At 47.3% G+C, this 14818-nt stretch overlaps 1 protein-coding gene across 3 annotated transcripts in view; it reads right to left on the bottom strand.

Moving 5' to 3' along the window:
- LOC119175683 (guanylate kinase) overlaps window positions 1-14818 on the bottom strand; it is a 175274-nt gene that overhangs the window by 22090 nt on the left and 138366 nt on the right. The window contains exons 1-3 of one of the 3 annotated variants that reach the window (XM_075881894.1): window positions 4135-4248; window positions 893-990; window positions 756-829 (exon numbers count right to left, since the gene is read on the bottom strand). The exons of 1 other annotated variant lie outside the window; for it this stretch is intronic. In XM_075881894.1, coding sequence (XP_075738009.1) covers window positions 756-829; window positions 893-990; window positions 4135-4233 — 271 coding nt within the window. In that variant the 5' untranslated portion in view covers window positions 4234-4248. Of the gene's footprint in view, window positions 1-755; window positions 830-892; window positions 991-4134; window positions 4249-14818 lie in introns of those variants that run through there. One more of the 3 variants, XM_075881896.1, reaches the window with a different exon arrangement.

The raw sequence follows: 14818 nt of genomic DNA, 5'->3' as shown, positions 1-14818 counted from the left end.
TAGACATACGTTGGAGTTCGTCGGTCGATGAAAACGTAATCAGGAATTTGAGGGATTAGTGAAGATTCATCTCAAATATCTTAACAATAAACAATGAAGTAACAAAATGTTTTCGCGTGGATGAGCACTGCGTTTCTTGAAAACGAAATCACTGGTGTTTACGAGCTTTCAAGGGCGTGCATAATTCGCATGACGCACGGAGTCTGATTAGACTTTTTGGACTATCTAGCCGGGTGACAGCCGGATAGGAGGGGTAGTATGGTGATAAACAGTGACAAAGAAAACTCAGAAATATTGTGCACGTCAAAATATGCTGACAACGTATACGACGCGCGTGACACCGTGGTTCCAAGCGCCTACAAACGAAAAGCCCAACATCGAAAATTCTCCAGCGCCATAGTTTTCCTTTTGAAGAGCAACGCAATAAACGTAGACAACGAGGGCGCGTATGACGGGCTTAGTCAGGTGTGCTACCCCCTTGATACGCCACTGGTTCTGTAACGTGCACCTAAATTCAAGCACGTGGGCCTCGTGCATTTTCTCCTGCACCGAAAATGCGGTCGGAATTCAATTCCGCGACCTGCAGGTAAGTATCGAACACGTTTGATAGAATGTTCAAATGGTTGTGTGAACGAGAGTTGCGAGGGCCACAAGCATTCAATTGAATCGCTGTTTGTGAAGCCGATGTCGGTGACCAACGTTTGAAAAGAGGGCGCGCCACGCCCCAGACTGCCCGTCGGGACAGAAGTTCTTACGGGCATTCTCGGTGACGGGCCACGGTGCGACGGGTGCCAGAACGGCGCGAGGTTCCGGGCTCGGCGACATGGTCCTGTGCAGAGAGAACACTCAGTGGCGGACGCAGGCCGGCATCACAAGCCCGTTGTTCACTTACGCCGCGGCTGTTTTGTGTTCCCCCCGCATGCACAACACGTGCTCGTCCTGCATGCCGATCCTGGCGCGGCGAGTTTCGGTGTCAGCACACTCGGCAGCCTGCGAGGTCATCGCGGAGAACGCGTCATGTGGCGTCGAGCGTGCTCACTCCAGGGTGCAAGCTCATTGCTTATAGAAGAAACGAAAAAAAAAAAATGTGTAAGTAATGCCTCTTTATCCTATATACCGAAATGTCCTCCGCGTCAAAAGCGGAACGACGAATAAAGTCATATAGTTGGCCCCGGCTTCACACTTAAACGGTCATGAGTGTGCACTTGAGCATTAATGTAAGCCTAACAGACGAGGACCAACGCCATCACGACTTGCGGTTTTGACATGCGAAAATTTCAGCACCAATCTCGTCTGATATAACGGTGATCTAAGCATGGCGATCGGAAAGACTACGTCACTTTCCACTCTTTTTTGTTTTACTGGCGAAGCAAGTGCGCAATTACTTTTAATTGAAATTGGAGGCTTGGCGTACACTCAATGTGCGACTTTTACGTATAAGTGTACGTAGACGGCCTGTATAAGTTTCGCCGGATGGCATAGCAATCTGTGCACTGTTTAGCTGTTGTAGTTTTTCTTAGGCCGTATTTCGCATGTGTTGCTGTATCCACGACAACCCTGATATAGCTAACGTGGTTGCCTGGGCGAGTTGGTACGACATTATTCACGTAAAAACAGCGCCAATAACGAGGGACAAGAGAAGAAGGAGACAGACAGCGGCAGCAGACTTACAAGATTTATTTGCTGGAACCCCGCAATATACTTGAACAGTATCTGACAAATAAGGAGAAAGACAAACGAAAGAAAACAAAATTCACCCAACAACCGAGTAGTCATCGTGATAACGCGCCATGATTATCACGTATGCCAACATTCTGAAGAAAATCTGTTTCATTTTGTGATAGAGCAATCGGAGGCCTGCTGACACATAGATTGCCCAGCCTTTCAATTTCTGTGGTCCCATAAATTTCGCGTATCATCTGATCCCGATGACGCCTAATGACCGTACAATGCTGAAAGTTGGAAACACAAGCATTGTACGGTCATTAGGCGTTATCGGGATCAGATGATAAGCGAAATTTATGAGACCACAGAAATTGAAAGGCTGGATAATCTATGTGTGTCAGCAGGCCTCCGATTGCTCTATCACAAAAAAGAAATAGATTTTCTTCAAAATGTTGGCACACTTGATATTCGTGGCGCGTTATCACAATGACTACTAGGTTGTTGGGTGAATTTTGTTTTCTTTGGTTTGTCATTCCTCTTATTTGTCAGATACAGCTCAAGTATATATTACGTGGTTCCTTGTTGTAAGTCAGTGCCGCTGTCGGTCTCCTTTTCTTGACCCTCGTTATTGGCGCTGTTTTTATGTGCCTAATATAGCACTATCATGCTTCAAGGTGGCCTGTATGGACGTGAGTGTGTGTTTCATAGAAAATCACAATTGATCAGCGTAAGATAACGTTCTAATAAAGTACAAATGCTTCCCGACCACTTTTAGTCACTGTTGTCGAGGAGTGCTTCAGCCCTCCACCAAACTGTGCGAATTAAATGCGTAATTAAAACTAGCTGAATTGTATAAGTGTACATATACGGAAATATCGCCTTATTTTAACCGTCATTCTGAAAAGAACTGCCACTAATTTGAATCGATATAATTACTTGGACCTAAAACTGGGAATGTGCCACCGCAATGGCTCACAGGCTATGACCCGAAAGACGTGAGATCGATATCGGCCGAATTTCGGTGGAGGCGAGATGCTGCATGGCGGCACGCGTGTACCATGCGATAATAATAATTGTTGGGGTTTAACGTCCCAAAACATCGTGCGATGCACGCCAAAGAACACCAGGTGGTCATAATTGTCAGAAGCACTGCAGGCTCACGGCGTCTGTGAACGAAAATCGGGGACGCTTATAATTAGGTATTTATTCCCGTTTCCAAGGAGATTTTAGAAATGCAGCCAACCACGGCACCACACGACATGCCAAGAATCTGGTTGGTGCAAATGTTCCAAAGAATGGTAACACACTCCTAAATCGTATGATAAGTGATAACAAAATAATAATTGTCAGGGTTTTGGGTTACAAAACTTCATGACTCATAATTATATCGTATACGATATAATTATGAGCCATGAACACCGGCAGCATTGTGTCTAGGTGGGTGTAAACCTGCGTTGCACATTGCTGCCGTTGGTGAGTGTGGTGAAAGTGGTGGTGTGGCTTGAGGTTAGCAGCACTCCCCTGCCCCGACGCCATGTTAAGTGGTACACCGAGTAGGAGGGCTCCGCAAATTTCGACCACCAGGGGCTCCGACATCGCACTGTGCACGGGCCTTTATATATATATATATATATATATATATATATATATATATATATATATATATATATATATATATATATATATATAGCATTTCGAGTTCGGGAGTCGATCTCGTGACCTTCGGGCCAGCAGCCAAGCATGCCCAGCGTAAGCAACACTCAATCGTCCGGCCGCGCCAATAGACGGTAAGTGGAACAATTACTTTATACATGTTCGTGTGCGTTTGTGTGTACATATACACACGCAAGAACATTTTCGGGTAGACGGTAGACCACTGAAACGATACGTGCAAGATGCTGATGACCTCTGATGGATGGCGCTCACACACAGAGGGGGATGGGCCAAGAACCGGGCGGCAGGATACTTAAATGAAACTAAATTGAAATTAAAGCCAATCTGAAAAAGTAGTTTAGAGATAATAATACCAATAAACAAAAATGTTTGCTGAGCAAGCGGTCAAACGATCTCTTATTTTTGATAGACAAAGCTACGAATTATAAACTAAAGATCTGAAAAGGTTAGGGTTCACTAGCACGGTAATCTTTTAGTTGCGATGATGTAATCAAACACAGTGGGCATATATCCCTGTGGCATACTCGGCTGCTGACCCGCAGGTCGCGGGTTCGAATCCCGGCTGCGGCGGCTGCATTTCCGATGGAGGCGGAAATGTTGTAGGCCCGTGTGCTCAGATTTGGGTGCACGTTAAAGAACCCCAGGTGGTCGAAATTTCCTGAGCCTCCCACTACGGCGTCTCTCATAATCATATGGTGGTTTTGGGACGTTAAACCTCACATATCAATCAATCAATCATATCCCTGTGGCAGTAACCAAATGAAGTTACGCTGCAAGATGCGGCAGCTCACTCACACGTCGCGAGGCGCAAGTGACGTCCTGGTCACCGGGCGAGACTGCACTCCTTCGCAGGTTGGTGACAACGCGCCACGTTTGCGTTATCCGGAAGAACATGGTTTTTTTTCCATTCCCCAACAATGGCTTACGCCCACTACGTGGCTTAGAAGCAAACGCTTTTGTGACTGTTTACCATAAGGCTATAACAAAAATAAAGCTTCGGGTATTCGAACGGGTTGAATAAAAAAAAAATGAGAAAAGAATGCAATCATGAATTTTGGAATGCGTTAAACCAAGAAATAATTTGAAATGGTGTTAGCTTTTTTTTTTGCAAGATTTGTGCTTTTCGTCCATTTTTATGCTGCATGTCAAACAAACAACATTCATATTAAATTTCGCACAAAGAGACTTTTAATTTATCTTCCAAGAGGCACAAAAATTGACAAAGTACTCGCGAAAACTTTACTCCTGTTCGAAATTCGCAAAATAAACCGTGCAATGCACACATATTCAATTTGACTGCGTTGATCCGCCGGTCGGGTAAGTGCGTGAAAGTCTACGTGGCTAAGTCACATTTATCAATCATTGAGTGCTTGAAGGTTCCACAGTTTACTTTCCATGATGGCATAACGAAGGATAGATCTGCCACTTGGTTTACAGCTATAGCTTTTCCATCACCAATCATCATCATCATCATCGTCGTCGTCGACGACGACGATTAACAACGCCAAACGCGGCAGCCCTACGAGTCGCGAGGGTCCCACAAATTCCAAGAAACAAGCCATTCTCCTCTCCACGTCTTTCGGCAAACCCCTCAACGTCAACGTTGTTGTACGTGGTCTTGCTACTCATGATCCTCGCATGGTGAGGAGGAACACTCGGCCAGGATAGGAGAGAGAGAGAATAAACTTTATTTGGCTCTGGAGCTGTTCTGCCAAGCGCTGTTCGACACAACGCTTGTGGATGGGTCCTCAGTCCAGGACTCCTGCGGCCTTTGTTGCCCGTCTGGCGCGTTCAACCAGCCATGATCTGGTCGTCCGCTTCCCGACTGGACAGCGCAGCCACCCACTGCTCCGGCGTGGTGTTGAGTGTGACGGGTACAGCCGTTATATTTTGGCATCCCCATGATGTGTGGTATACTGCGGGTTTCTCGCCACAGACGAGTGATTCGTATCATCAAGCACGTGTGACTTTGCCATAGCGTTTCGAGAAATTCTCGCAGCTACGCGTTTCGCACAACTTCCCCACCACAACTGAATTTCGACCTCCGGGTGGTTTAGAGGCCCTTTAACGTCTTCTAAAGTTTGTTTGTTAACCTAAATAGGCTGATACTTAGCGTTTATAACGCACTTCACAGCTCAATACAAGTACGTATAGGATAAGTGACATGGGAAACCACAGGCCAGAGCAAGTGGCTCGACAAAGGAACTTGTCCTCCTCGTCAGTGTGAAGACAAGTGATCATTTCAAAACTGTTCAGAGCTGAGCATATCGCTTGTTCAACGATCAACAAAACTGCACCTCCCTGCCACCCCCCCCCCCCCCCCCAATACGAAATCGACATTCCCGCGTTGACACGCTTGCTGTTCCCTCTTTTGCACACGATGGATCTCGGTTTAACGGTTCTGCTGCGAGAATATATGAGCATACGTCTGAAAGTAGTTCTGCATACTGTCGCACCCCGTGCAGCCATTTTAATTTCGCTGAAAGGATGCAAAAATAGTAAAATGTGTGGTTCAACGAAGGGAATTTAATACTGAAACGCATGTTCTTAAATGTGTCTTAATTTGGCGGACCGACCGTTCTGCCACGTTGCTCACTGTGCTATCTGTTTACCGGTGTCGTCATCGAGAAGGATAAATATCGCGATTTATCGTATTATTGAAGTTTGTACTTTATTTACAGTTTTGACAATACTTTTCACAATACATGACGAGTCACAAATTTTTCATGGTGCCGGAAACTACAGAAATCTGTGTATACACTTACACTAGCGGCACATTTACAGATGGACTTCTTCAATACATTAAAATAAACGACAGCAAGATAAGTACAAACACCATCAACAAAAATCCTATAGCATACATGGTTTCGAAGTAACTGAAGCGAGATGCTTTTTTTTCTGATTTGTCCAAACATTTCTAGTCCTAACGAACAGCGTAAAACAATGCGTTTGACCTTGAGAACTGGTGGCACTTAAGGCTGCCGTTCGCGTCCTTCAAAGTGGCCGAATATCCGTGCTTACTCACTGTCTACCAATTTTGAGAAACACGCGGATGCGTGCAGGCATGAATCATAGAGATTCCTTCATTACGGGTGCCCTACGTACACTATACGGGATATAAATCAGCAAATGTGGCAATGAGGCTGAGAAAATTTGTTCAGCAACTCGTTTCAAACAAAAGGGAAGAGGATATCCAAATACCGGAATAATTAGTTAGGGCTTGCCATTTCGAAGAAAGGCTGGGAGTCTTGAGTTTAAGTGATTCTTAAAAGAGAGAAAAGAAGATAAAAGTGAGCCCCGTAACTGTCTGCATCTTAGTGCGACACCTCAACAGTAGCTCACGAGGGAGGAGGGATTAAAATGCATATGGAGGGATCAAAAGGAATAGAGATGAAGAGGAGGACACCCTCATCCAGAAGTGAAGAGAAGATGGAGAAAGATGGGGACATGGTCTAAGGAGTCCGAGGACGGGGCACCACTCTGCGAGAGCTTCACGGCGTCAGGAGATGGCGAGTCGATCGGCCAGAGCTGCGCTGTCGTCGGAGGGGCTGCGCTGTCGTCTTATGAAAAGAATTTATAAGTGAGCCCTGTAACCTTCTTTTCACTTAAGAATCACCTCCCCTCCGACGACAGCGCAGCTCTGGAAGTGAGCCCTGTAATCTTCTTTCAACTTAAGAATCACGTCCCCTCCGACGACAGCGCAGCTCTGGCCGACCGGCTCGCCCCCCGGAGATCGCCGAGGCACAACCGGTCGGCACGGAATCCAGCGAACTAGTGCTTACGACGCCCGAGTACCTATGAAACGCGTGTTTAACAAACGCAAGAATCTATTCTCACAAGGGTGGTCCAAGTGACTGACGGTCAACCAGATCCGATAACTGAAAGGGCAGGTGTTATACCTGTGCCACACGGGCAGAAAAAATGGCATTTACCCCCGAATGCCTTCAGATTTATTGCCATTCGCGCGGTGCCACACGGGCGAACAAAATGGCATTCATCCGAATGCCATTCGAATGCCATTCGCCACCAACTGCCTTCGCCAGAACTCAGTTGACTGAGAAATGCCTACTCTCGACGACACAGCTCGCGAAGTGCGATTTACCTGAAAGTATATAAAACAAATCATATTGAGCTAAAAATGAAATTTCCCGTCTTTTATTTGCACTAAAGTCTTAAAAAGATGCTTTGAACGTTATACGAAGAAAATAGAGCATTGATAATGAAACGCTTGTCAATTTTAGTGTCTATCTACGCTGTGGATCTGACTAGTGTTGGCTTAGGTTGCTACGGTCGGCTGCAACGTTGTAAAACAAAGCAAGAAACTAAAACTTAGGACCGCGTAATACGCTTATTTCTTTATTTGATGATTATCTGATGTGTATGAAGCTTGTAAATGCTTCTTAATTTTTTTTATTGCTATTCACTCAATGCTCACTTGGAAGGTGCTGTGATCGACATCATCAAGTCAAATGTCATTCGCTTTGGACGTGTAGCAGCGCCGGCGAAACGAATGTCATTCGGGAACTGAAGGCCTTCGCCACCAAATGTCATTTTCTATGCCCGTGTGGCACGGGTATTACTTTGTCAGTATATTTTCAACGGGGCAAAATATACAGTGCACTTGTTCATTTATGAGAAACTTTCGGTGTGAGAGGTGCCTCGGGTCGACGCCCGCCATGCAGCAGATTCCTCGAAGAAGCGCTCGGGCGTTCTTGCTTAGGAATAAACTTTAAAATATCAGCGCACTCGCTGAAGCACATGTTGTGATAACACAGAATGTGTCACTTGTTCAAAGACGCGCAAACTCGCTTCATACCATGGTGTCTAGGAATTTTGAGAAAATTCTCAGAATTAAGCTTCAACGCTAAACGCCGCCAGCGCACACGCTTTTCAACACTGGAGAATACGGTTTTCAATGCGCGACGGTCGGCAACTATATGAGTGGAGCTTGTGTATCGGGAAAAAAAAATACAGCACGTAAAATGCGATATTACTTTCATTAAGGAACAATGCTCATCTATTTCCCCATGAGTCTTTCTTTTAAAGACAGCTTTGTGCTACCTCACTTCGAGTATGCTGTAACCATGCATTTGCTTCTTCTATCACACATATATTCCTGGGCGCAGTTTCGCTTGCAAGATGGACGGACGGACGGACGGACGGATAAATGGATGGATGGATGTATGTATGGATGAATGTATGGAAAACTTTATTGGGGTCCTGAAGGATTTCACCCCCGTTTTTTAGGGGTATACGATCGCGGGACGCTCCCACGTATATGGACTAGGAGGCCCAGCCTCACCGCCGCATCGTGGGCCTTCTTGACAGCCTTGAGTTGTATAAGAACCACCCTCGTGAGCAATAAATGAAAGAAATTTTCGGAAAATTCTTGATTTTTTCATTGTAGAACCTTTTTTTTTTTGCCTTTAGTGATGCGCTGGTGATGGATTGCAAGGGTTGCTGCGCCTTAGTTTCCACCGGCACCGCGTGCAGGGAGGATCAGCCGCTGCCGGTCATCGTACTCCGCGACACTGCATTATAGGAAGCGCTTCTAAAACGGGCACAGGCCGGCCCTCCCAGATGAAGCGCAGCGAGCCGTTTCCGTCACGTGAGCTGCCCGTGCAGCAACCTATTTTCCTGCACGACGCGCACAGGCCAGCTTGGCCGCACAGCTCGATCGACGTTGCATTCAAGGCTGACCCGGCGCTGTCCGCTCCCATCTCGGCACGGCGTGAATAAAGGGGCCGCAATGGGGGCGCGGAAAAGTATACGGACGCGAATCCGACAGGCGTTGCGCCGCGGGCGGCGACAAGGTGAAACAAATCTGGGGCAACCGAAACGGCACCTTAGCTTTGCACAACACACTCACCACCGCATGTGCGACGTGGCTTCATAACTTTCATGAAACACACATACCTGTAGAAAAAATTTTAAGAGCTCCTTTCTTTGTTGATACAATCCTAATGAAAACCGACTGATAATGAAGCCACGGAAGGTAGAGGGCACATTAATTGTAATGTAGTAATTACAATACAAAAGTGAAGAAACTAAAGTAGACGATTAAAAAACTTGCCGCCCTCGATGCTCCTTTATTATCTGAGCTACAGCAGCGGTCGTCCTCGCGTCCATTTCACCGGGTGTACTTATGGGCAGGAAGATCTGGGAGTGTCAAGTCAGCACCGCTCAATATATCCATGGCGGTGAGTGTGGAACCCACTCTCTGTTTGCCAGCTGGCGTCACGTAACGTGTTCGTTTTTTTTTCCCCACGAGTGGACAGCTGACCAATAAGCCCCGTTTTGTCGTAAATATTTCATCTTAGCCACTCTTTTATTATTTATCCTCAGTAAGTGCACTGTACTCCACAATACTTACGAAACGCTAAGCTTATTTGCCGATCTGGGAGCGCGCGCCAATTCGAACTCTGCTGATGGATGAACATTGCAATCCATTCGCCACGGTGGCCGCAATAACCCTCTGCCGTTTTCATTGAGCACGCGTGGATGCGACCTCACGTGCTATAGCGGACGTTTCGCTCCTATAGGCGAAGTCGCTAAATTAAGCGGCGATAAATATTATGTGGCAACAATTCCGCAAGTAGACAAATGTTCACCATTTAGTTTTCTTTCGCGTGGTCGTACAAAGCCAGAATGGAACATGAATGGGGTGATACTTGCTTCAGCCAGCATGCTAATGCGCAGAATGACTGCAGGCCACGTCAGGCTTTGCATATATTTAAAATTCATCGCTCATAGTTATGCCAGCTTTGACTGGTCGTTTCGCAGCGCTCAAGAGCACTCTCCTGAGGGAGAGAGAGGTTGCGTCTTTCCTTTCCTCAAACTCTCACTCTCTCTCTCTCAGGAGAGCAATCCGAAATGACCAGTCAAAGATGGCATTAAAGACAACGCCAGATGCAGTTACCGTCTCCCGCAGAGTGGCATTGGTATTGGCGAATATTACGTGCACCTCTTGCACAAGTGCACGTGAAAGCTCAATGCGGATGTAGCAGGTGCATGCAGGTTCCGCCAGAAGGCGTGTAAAGTCGCAACCTTGTTACGTAATCTGCTACGCTCTTGCATCACAAAAGGAAAAGACGTGCCATTCGCGGGAATTGGCGCCGAACTTAAGTGCACGCTATTTTGCTTTCAAGTGGTCAGTGCGCAGCCCCCCCTTTAAGGCAAGCTAGATAATGCCCTCCCCCCTCCCTGTGCAAGACTTTGGGAGGACAGTGCGCAAGAAAGAAAGAAAGAAAGAAAGAAAAAAAGAAAGAAAGAAAGAAAGAAAGAAAGAAAGAAAGAAAGAAAGAAAGAAAGAAAGAAAGAAAGAAAGAAAGAAAGAAAGAAAGAAAGAAAGAAAGAAAGAAAGAAAGAAAGAGAGAGTATGGTGTGTTTGGCGCGTGCACGCCAAGATTCACTTGCCTCCCAAGTTCTGACAGGGCAAGGGTTCCACGTTTTTTTTTCTTTCATTTTATGAGCATGGGAACATGATTACACGCATTCACTATCTCGTTCAGAAGCTTGAAAATGTAAACCAAAGCCCCAGGTGATGATTATTTTGCTCTCGCACGTTATCACCCTTCGATGCGGCCGGTATAGTTGCAGCGGGAAGCATGGCCCCTACCTAAAACGGCCGCCTTCCACAAGTGATGAAAATTCTGGTCTTTATAATGCGTAATCATACGTTGGGACGGGTTGAATACGTTCAATTAGTCTTCATGTGCTAATCACATTAAGTGAGAGGGCGCAGATTGCACACTAAAGTAACAAAAAAGAGCACGTGTTACTCATAATGGTGAGACCTGACTTGCCTCGCTATAAATGTACTGGCACAAAAATTTTCATTTGACGTTTTATAGCGTCTAAGATTTAAGGCCAATTCATCCAGAGCATAAAAAATGCACCTGTAAACGCGAAGTATACCATGAAAAAAATTCTCGCATCACCACATGCTCTGGAGGTGCCCCTCTTTACAAAGAAAAATGAAGAATCTTCCGAAAACTCCTTTCATTTAATGCTCACGAGTCCGGTTCTCTTACAACAACTCAAAGCTGTCCAGAAGGTCCACAATGCGGTGGTGAGGCTGGGCCTCCCCGTCCCAACGTGGGAGCGGCCCGCGATTCTACCCCTATAAAACGGGGGTGGAATCCTTCAGGACACCAATGAAACTTTTTTCATCCATCCATATCCACGAAGTGGATGATAGTGAGGTGGGCGAAGCTCCAGAGGTTTTTCGGTGATACCATGAATCCTCCGAAGAGCAGCATCCGGGTACGCCCGGCGCCGCCGCCGCTTCCCGCACTCGCATTCCCGATGTCCACTTCTCGTTGAGCCCGTTTCGCAGCGGCGTCTTTGGTGCGCACCATCTCTGGATCAGCCCGGCGCCGCGCTCGCTTGGCGGCAGTCTCTCGAGGGCAATGAGAGATAACGGGCGCGCCGGCGCAGCCCCGCGCAGCAGCCAATCGCACAGCAGCGGCACCTCCAACGCCGTCTAGTGTCCATTAACCCAACCGCCATATTGCACACATCTCTATGGGACAGCGTCATCTAGGAAACTACAGCACCATCTAGTATATCATCATCCAGCTGCAGTTTGCATGGGACAGCGTCACCTATTGTATGATAAGGAAGACGCTACTGGGTACGCCGGATGGACGATGAATTGCCCTAGACTATATGAAGCTTCGCCAGTAAACGTAATTACAGTAAGTTTCAACACGTCACAACACGGCATGAGCTTCTCGTCAAATGCTTGCGCAAAATATCATGACGCTTCTACGTCCGCACCGCACCTTAGCTGCTCTGTTGTTGACACACAAGCAGCCATTTCGGAAGTTTTGGTACCTGATGTCATCACAAGTAGCCGGACTGCTTCGTGAAGCCACCAGAATCAGCACTGTAGCATGACGTCAGGCTAGGGTCGATGTGTGGTATACGTTCGTCACGGGAAAATTGACTGTAGGACCAAAAACTAAATGTTTATCTGCGTCTACTGAGCTTGATGACACTTGCTCATAGCCGTTGTGTATACGGGGGATTTGTATGGAGTAAACACGCCTTCTAAAAACGGTGTCAGTACGCCATAAACTCCCCTGTGGGTTTGACGCGACTCACCGGCGAGAGCATAATTATCTCCAAAAGAATGATCATGCGACTCTTGAAAGGGGCCATGCTAAGCTAGGAGTCGCAGAAGAGAGTCAAACGACTCTCTTTATTTCTTAGAGTGTATTACTGAGTAATATCGCTTAATATAATCAGTCGTGAATTGGATTTTTGCAAACATGTGAATTGCGTTGATGATGCAGCCGGAGCACGCATGTTTGTTTTGTTGCGTTCTTGTTATGATGTCTTTCCAAAATAAATTAACTAAAGGCATACAATTTGCTCTGTTCACTGTTTTATTTTCCCCCCTACCAATTCTATTGCTGCCTTCGTTGCGCTGAAATGCCTTGTGCTATTAGTAATTGTTATTAGTAACAGGGCTGCCGGAATCTTTTTGTGTTAATCACCCTTGGCCAATGGAATTAAACGAGCAAATTGATACTATATATGTGAACATCCTGAATGGACGGATACACACAGACAATTTTCGTGAGAAAAGAAATAAAAGTGAGAAACTGCTTGATTTTTAAGTGAGCTGTCCGACAGACATTGATATACAGGCGAGTGAAATGAGCGAGTACTGAGGTTTAGGTCTATATGGGTTAATTAAGGAATCCCTGGTAGGCAAAATGCCCCCCCCCCTCCCCCACCATCACCCTTCCCCAACCGCTCGTCATAGAACTTACTTGACCTGGGAGCGTTACAGCGCAACCGCGGCGAAGGCGTGACTGTATTGGCGCTTCCGTTCGGCGGCGGCCCTCAATTAATGCAATGCCTGAGCGTCCCAGGATAAGTTCATGTTTCATAGCTAGTGCGTTTGCACAACGGAAGTGCGTCAAAAGCCCTAGGCTGGCTGTGCTGTGCAGCACGGCGACAAGGCAACGCGCGTCATTGACGGGATGCGCTCGCAAAGGTCTCCACGAGTGTCATGCGCACGCCGAGCGTGGCACTGGCAGTGCCTGCGTTGTGTTCGAGTGACACGAAATATGTATAACCGAAAGCACGGCCGCTGAAAAAGAGCGGAAATAAAGGCTCCGAAGCGCGGGAATACACGCCACCATAACGCTGTGCTGTTGATCTGCTGCCTGCAGCAATAACCCCTGAAAAAATTCGGTTTCGTTGCAGTCAGAGGGTAGCACATCTACTAAAGTACCACGTGAATGCCAGCAAGTGCCTCAGGGAAAGCTAATTCCTTATACAGCACATCATCTATTCGAAGCATGCTCTTTTCCACAGAGGACCTTGGCCCCTCGATGAAATGAAAGAAGGCACGTTGGTCCCGGCAAGGACAAAAACCATTCAGTCTGGAGGCTCACAAGTGGTGGAAACGTTTCTGGAGTGCCCGACTGTGACTCTTCATGCTCGATCTAATTCCGTGCCACGTGTACTGCGCAAGTGCTGTCGCGGGCGTCAAAGGAAAAACAAGGCGAGTAAAGAACAACCGGGAAGCCGCGGAGCCCGAGAAACGGAGCAAGAGGCGACCGCCGCGAATAGATATAGACGGATGTGTTTTATCTTTCGGAGCACGCCGATTCGCAAAGAAGTACACACAAGAACGGCGCGTTTTGTCATTCCTGTGCTCGACGGCGGGCAGCCGTCACCTGTACCGAATCAGGCGGTGTGTATACGGTGCCATAAGCAAACAGAACACACACCGTGTCACTTGGATAGAGTGCAGCGATTATCGCCTCAGTGGACGTTCTCCTCGCCAGCTGGTCCTCCTCTCAGCCGACACCGTAAACAGCTGCAGCCGTCAAAACAGGCCGTGCTGTTCTGTTGTGGCGCCATCCCTTTCCCGTGGCGTCGGCTCGCTTTATCGGAGCGTGTATATTTAGCCGACACAACGGCCCGAAGCACTGGCTTCACCGCATCCCGGAGGGTTCGCGGCATGCATTATAATACAAGGTTCGCCGTCCTTCGTTCGGATTATGTTTCGCATTGGCAGCCGTTTCAGCACAGACAGTTTATAGAACACAAGCAGATGCCACTTCCTTCGGATTCGCTCGGAGGATTTCAAGCTGGACGGTTGTGCCCTCGCGATCTCCGACTTCAGCGTAGCTCCCGCCGACTGGTTCGCCCTCCGCGGTCTCCTGATGCCGTGCAGCTCTCGCATTGTGGCACCCCGCCCTTGGACTGCTTCGACCGGATCTCCACTTTCCTATCTCCTTCTTTTTTCCTCTTCCTGTCGGATGGTAGGTCATTGCCAATGACAAATCATTATCATATATTGTCACGGCCTGTTTTCACGTACGCCGCAGCACGAATGACGAAGGCCTCTCCCAATGGTTTCCTGGCGGCCGTCATCGACTGTGTTTCCCTTTCTGTGGCACCCATTCTGTAACTCCATTGCAGATCACTGCTAATCTGGCTCACACAATAAAAC

The sequence above is a fragment of the Rhipicephalus microplus genome, chromosome X (assembly GCF_043290135.1).
Source record: "Rhipicephalus microplus isolate Deutch F79 chromosome X, USDA_Rmic, whole genome shotgun sequence".
In the NCBI taxonomy this organism is placed as follows: domain Eukaryota; kingdom Metazoa; phylum Arthropoda; class Arachnida; order Ixodida; family Ixodidae; genus Rhipicephalus; species Rhipicephalus microplus.
This window is presented reverse-complemented; position numbering and strand designations above follow the sequence as displayed.